The sequence below is a fragment of the Aptenodytes forsteri genome, unplaced genomic scaffold (genome assembly GCF_000699145.1).
Source record: "Aptenodytes forsteri isolate BGI_AS27 unplaced genomic scaffold, ASM69914v1 Scaffold147, whole genome shotgun sequence".
Classification (NCBI taxonomy): Eukaryota; Metazoa; Chordata; class Aves; order Sphenisciformes; family Spheniscidae; genus Aptenodytes; species Aptenodytes forsteri.
In genome coordinates this window covers 2,179,319-2,184,405 of record NW_008795320.1, presented here as the reverse complement: position 1 = coordinate 2,184,405, position 5,087 = coordinate 2,179,319, and the positions used below count along the sequence as shown (strand labels likewise).

The 5,087-nt window shown below is 68.2% G+C and overlaps 1 protein-coding gene across 1 annotated transcript; it reads right to left on the bottom strand.

Moving 5' to 3' along the window:
* Nucleotides 1-1,060: 1,060 nt before the first annotated feature.
* Nucleotides 1,061-4,839, bottom strand: SHC2 (SHC adaptor protein 2). The gene is made up of 12 exons (XM_019472221.1): nt 4,795-4,839; nt 4,590-4,660; nt 4,154-4,214; nt 3,635-3,754; nt 3,456-3,509; nt 3,186-3,273; nt 2,886-3,012; nt 2,551-2,731; nt 2,401-2,467; nt 2,142-2,306; nt 1,360-1,661; nt 1,061-1,189 (listed from the first exon to the last, which is right to left on the bottom strand). The coding sequence occupies exons 1-12, from the start codon at nt 4,837-4,839 to the stop codon at nt 1,061-1,063; spliced, it is 1,410 nt and encodes a 469-aa protein (XP_019327766.1).
* Nucleotides 4,840-5,087: the final 248 nt, after the last annotated feature.

Genomic DNA, 5,087 nt, shown 5'->3' with positions numbered 1-5,087 from the left:
CGACTTCCCTACCGCAGCTTTGTCCTGGCCCCAGCCTGGGGAGGGCTGTGGGGACTCGGGGCCTCCGGGAGCCTCGCACGGCAGCCACTCCTGGGGAGAATCCAGCTGGAAATGGGGGAGCGACAAACACATCCAGCAGCACCAGCCTCCAAGAAACATTTGTGCCCAGCCCCACAGGCAGAGCCAAGTTGGGGGCTACAGGCCCTGCTGAGCAGGGACCCCATGGATGGAGGCACCCCCTGAATGTCCTGGCAGAGAAGGGGGACCAAGGTGGGGAGCTGGGTCCCGAGCAGCAGTGCTGGGCCAGAGGCATGGCTCTGTGGGCAAGGGGCTGGTCCCCCAGCTGCCCCTCACGTACCTATGCACGCACACACAGAGATGCACACACACATACACACACACGCGCACACCAAGCCTGCTCCCCCCATCCCACCCAAGGAGCCCTGGGACGAGGCTCCTGGCACCAGCCCCAACCCTGTTTGTTCCGTCATCACCCAGACACCAATTCCGTGTGCCGGGATGGAGCCAGTGCTGGGGCCCACAGCGCTGGGCAGCCAGGGCCAGTGGTACCAGCAGCTCAACAAGCCTCGCACAGGCAGGGCTCCCAGGCAGGAGGATGACAGGGCAGCCCCACAGTGATGCCCACCCAGGCCCCCTCCCATCGCTGGGGGGAACCGGGGGCAGCCCTGGGCAGGAGCAGGCAGCACTACCTGAACCGGGTTCGAGCCCCGTCCCTCTCGGCGAGGGCACACACCAGCTCCCACCCCAGCAGCGTTTCACCTCTACGCGTGGAATAAACATCTTTGTGTCCGGATGGGCAAGGGGCCCCATGTGGATAATGGAGGGGAGGCAGTGGGGAGCAGGGGGTGTTCAGGGCCAGGGACTGAGGTGCCCCGCTGGGAACGGGAATGGAGAGCCCGACCCTGGGGGGGGGCTTTGCCTCCCCCAGAGGCCAGGCACAACTGGAGGAAGGGAGAGCAGAGGGGCTCCAGCTTTGCCCTGGGGCTGGGGCGAATCCGGTGCCAGGGGAGTGAGTCGGGGGCTCACATACCCCCCGGCATCACTGCTTCCTCCGGACAACCTGGCGGAGGTGCAGCTCGCTCTCTGCAGCCACGATGGGCTGCTCGTTCTGCCGGTGGTGGCTGATGAGGTGGCTGATGCTCTCAAACAGCACGTCCTTGGTCCTTACCTGGGAGCCAGGGGACACAGCGGTCCTGAACCCAGGAAAGCTGCCTCCCACACAGGGTTCCTGTGCAACTCCCCGGCGCCTGCCCCTCCCCACGGACGTCTCCCCCAGCATCCCTTCCCACCCTGCCCTTACCCCCATTCCCCATCGCCCATCCCACACCCTGCCCTTACCACGCCCTCGGGATCCACCAGCAGCAGGTGCTTGGGCTGCCCACTGTGCATGCCAGTCAGCACGTACTGCCCCGGGTTGGTGAGGCTGTCCCGCACCAGGAAGTCCCCATCCGTCTGCAGGAGCCTCTCGGCGTCCCGCCGGCTCATCTTCCCATGGTACCACGGCTCCCGCCTGAGCTGCTCCTCCGTGGGGGCGATGGGGGCTTTCCGCGTGGGGGGGCTCGGCCACTGGTCCTCGATGGGGGGGCTGGTGTCGCCCCCAGCAATGCACTCGTGGAGCTTCAGGGCATCCTCGAACGGCCCTGCGGGAGCCAGGGAGTGTGGAGCATCACCCCCCCGGGGCATGAAGCATGGCTGGGGCGCGGCAGGGACAGAGATGGGCCGAGCAGTGGCAGCAGGACCCAGGGTTATTGCCGGACCCACCTCCAGGCCAGACCCTGCTGCGCCACAGCCACCCTGGACATGACACTGCGCCTGCGCCTAGGCACGGAGGGGACAGTGCCCCCCTGCACCGGCACAGCTGCCCCCTCCACGCGACCAGGCAGGGTGGGCAGACGGGGTTCCCACCCGCAGCCCTGCCCCAAGCACAGCCCTGCTGCCCCGGCAAGGGCAGGCGAGGATGGGGCCCTGACTTATGGCTACGCAGCCCCCAGCACGGTGCTGCTCTGGGTTCAGCCAGCACAGGCACTGCTGGGGCTGCGGCACACGGCTGGGCAACCCGTCGGCATGGCTTGGCCTCTCTGCAGCAGGTCCTGTGCCAGACCCCCAGACCGGTGGCTTACTCATATCAAAGAGGTCCTTTTTGGGGCTCTCCTCTGGCGCCCCGCGAGCTGCCACCTCCGGCTCCCAGGCATCCAGGCTCTGCGTGTTCACGTACATATGCTCCTCGTAGTCCCGTGGCCCCAGGGGGTGGCCATCTGCCTGCAGGTACCCATCGCAGGGCTGGCCTGCGAGGACCAGGCATCACCACCAGCCCGGGCAGGGCAGAGCTGTGGGGACCCCTGCTCACAGTCCTGGGGTGCCCCCTGCGGTGGTACCCACCCTGGCTCTCCAGGTCCCACGGTGGCCCTGGCTGGCTGCTCTGGTCTCGCCTGGCTGCAAACCCGCCCTGGGGAGAGGAAACAGCGAGAATGTCAGGGGGACCTGCCTGGGACCCCCACGGCAGGGCCGGCAGTGGCCCCAGGGGCTCACCTGGCTGGCGGGGCCGGAGCTGGAGGGCTGAGTGCGGACGTGCCCCAGGATTGTGCCGTGCCGGAGCCGGGAGTCGATCAGTCCCCCCGGGGGTGGCTCCTTCCCCGGGATGCTGTTGTAGTAATCATGCTCCGCCACCTCCTCGTCCTCCCCCCAGGCCGACTCCTCCGCACCCAGCACCCTGCAGCAGGGACGGGTGAGCTGGGGACACCCTGCCTGGCTCAGACCCCTCGCCCTCCCCACACAGGGATGGGGGCTCCCAGAGTGACCCCCAGCCAGGGGACGCGCCTGGGACAGGGGGTGCGGGGCTGTGGCAGGGCCCCCCGCCCCCCTACCTGTCCGGGGGTGCCACCACCTTGGGGGGGCTGTGCAGGTACTGCTTGAAGCGCAGCTCGAAGGCCTGTCCCACCGTGCTGATGACGCTCTGCGCCAGCCCCTCGCAGCACTCCAGGATGTGACAGGCTGCAGACAGACAGACAGACGGCTCGAGCGTTTCCCCCACGCTCTCATCACCCCACCGGGACCACCCTGAGCCGCCCCTTGTGCCCCCCACGAGGGATCCCCTCCTCCAGCCTTCATCCCCCAGCGCATCCCTCCTCTTCCACAGAGCTCCCGGGCACAGGGGCCAGCGTCACCTCTCTGGTTGATGGGGTCCTTGGCAACGTAGGCGACGTAGTCTGTGGTGTCCTGGGGGCAGAGGGGGAGCTCAGGGCCTGCGTCCCACTGCCATGCAGGGAGCAGGGCTGGGGCCGCTGGGGCGAGGGGACGGGCTTGGCCCCAGCCCCACATCCTGCCCTGGGGCCAGGCTGCCCTGCAGTTTGGCTCAGCCATAGGATGGGCAGCCCCCGTCCCCGCTGCCCCCGAGGGACCGCAGCCAGGGGAGGGCTGGGGCGCGCGTGCCTCACCGTGTCCCCGCCGGAGGCAAAGGAGATGGATTGCATGTGGTGGTTGGCGATGATCTGCAGGGGGAACACAGCCCATGGGGCGGTTAGCGCGGGGGCCGCCAGCCCCCTGGTTCGTGGTGGGAGGCAGAGGGCTGGGAGGTGGCGGGTGGCAGGGCCACGTCCCCAGGGACGGCTCTCACCTGGCGTGTGGTGGGGATCATGAGGTTCAGCCCATCAACGGAGATGTTGACAGCGATGCTCATGCCAGCAAAGCGGAGGTTGCTCTTGCCCAGGATGGAGAAGAGGGCTTTGTTGGGAGCCTGACCGGGGGAGAGGAGCATGGGGGTGATGCAGCTCCCCAGGACCAGGTTTCCTGGGATGAAGGTGGCAAAGAGGGGTGCCCCAAGAGACCCCAGGCTCTACCCCACAAACTGGGCAGGCACCCCCAGCGCCCTGTCCTGCAGCCCTGGCTTGCCCCAGGAAGGAGCCCAGGGAGGGACGGGCTGGGTGGAAACTCACCTTCTTCTTCCAGATGCCCTTCACGCCCGGCACAGCTCCCCAGGACCAGGTTTCCTGGGATGAAGGTGGCAAAGAGGGGTGCCCCAAGAGACCCCAGGCTCTACCCCACAAACTGGGCAGGCACCCCCAGCGCCCTGTCCTGCAGCCCTGGCTTGCCCCAGGAAGGAGCCCAGGGAGGGACGGGCTGGGTGGAAACTCACCTTCTTCTTCCAGATGCCCTTCACGCCCGGCACCGCCTCGTACAGTCTGTTGCTGGCTTCCCTGCAAGCCACAGCCCCCGGACGGGTTACTGCTGCAGACCCCCGGCCCCTTCCCGGCCACCTCCCTGCCTGCGGCTCTGCAGGGTCTGGGGGCATCAGCCCCCGCAGCCCCAGGCGCCGCAGTGTCCCCGCAGCACTGCCCCACGTCACGGGCCCGCAGTACGTAATCCCAGTCGGGGCCACCTCCCTTCTCCTCTTTCTGCCCATTGATCCGCAGCAGTGCCCTTCGTCCACGTCCCTGCGTGTGGGGTGGATCCCGCAGGGCAGAGCTCCCCCAGACCATGGCCCTGTGTCCCCCCCTCTCTGCAGGGCCCTAGGAAAGGGGAGCACCCAGGGCTGCCAGGTGGCAGCGGGGTGCAGGAGAGCGGGACCGTACCTGGTGACCTGTGTCCGGGTGTTGAAGTCGAGGGACCTCATGGAGCGCAGCACCTCGATGCACCCCATATACTGTGGGGGGGGGGGAGGGGGCAACGGTCAGAGCAGCCTCCTCTGGCCACCACCACCAGCCCAGGGCAGGTGATGGAGAGGTGGCCGGGTGTCAGTGAGAAGGGCCCCTTCGATGACAGCTCCAGGGCTCTCACCCCAACGCACGGCACCCTTTCACTCTCCACCCCAAAATGCCCCATCGCATGCCCAGCCCCTGTGCTGAGACCCGACAAACTCATCTGCGTGCTATGGCTTGTGCCGCCCTCGTAGGGGCGGGCTGCCGCTGGGTCCTGGGGCTGGCTCCCCAGCACAGAAAGCCCCCCCCGGCCCCCGGCCTGTCCCAGGCTGGTTCGGGAGGCTGTGCCGTCCCTCCGGTTCGGGAGGCTGTGCCGTCCCTCCCAGGATGCGCCCGACAACGCGGGCAGCGTAACGGGGCCGGGCGGCTCGT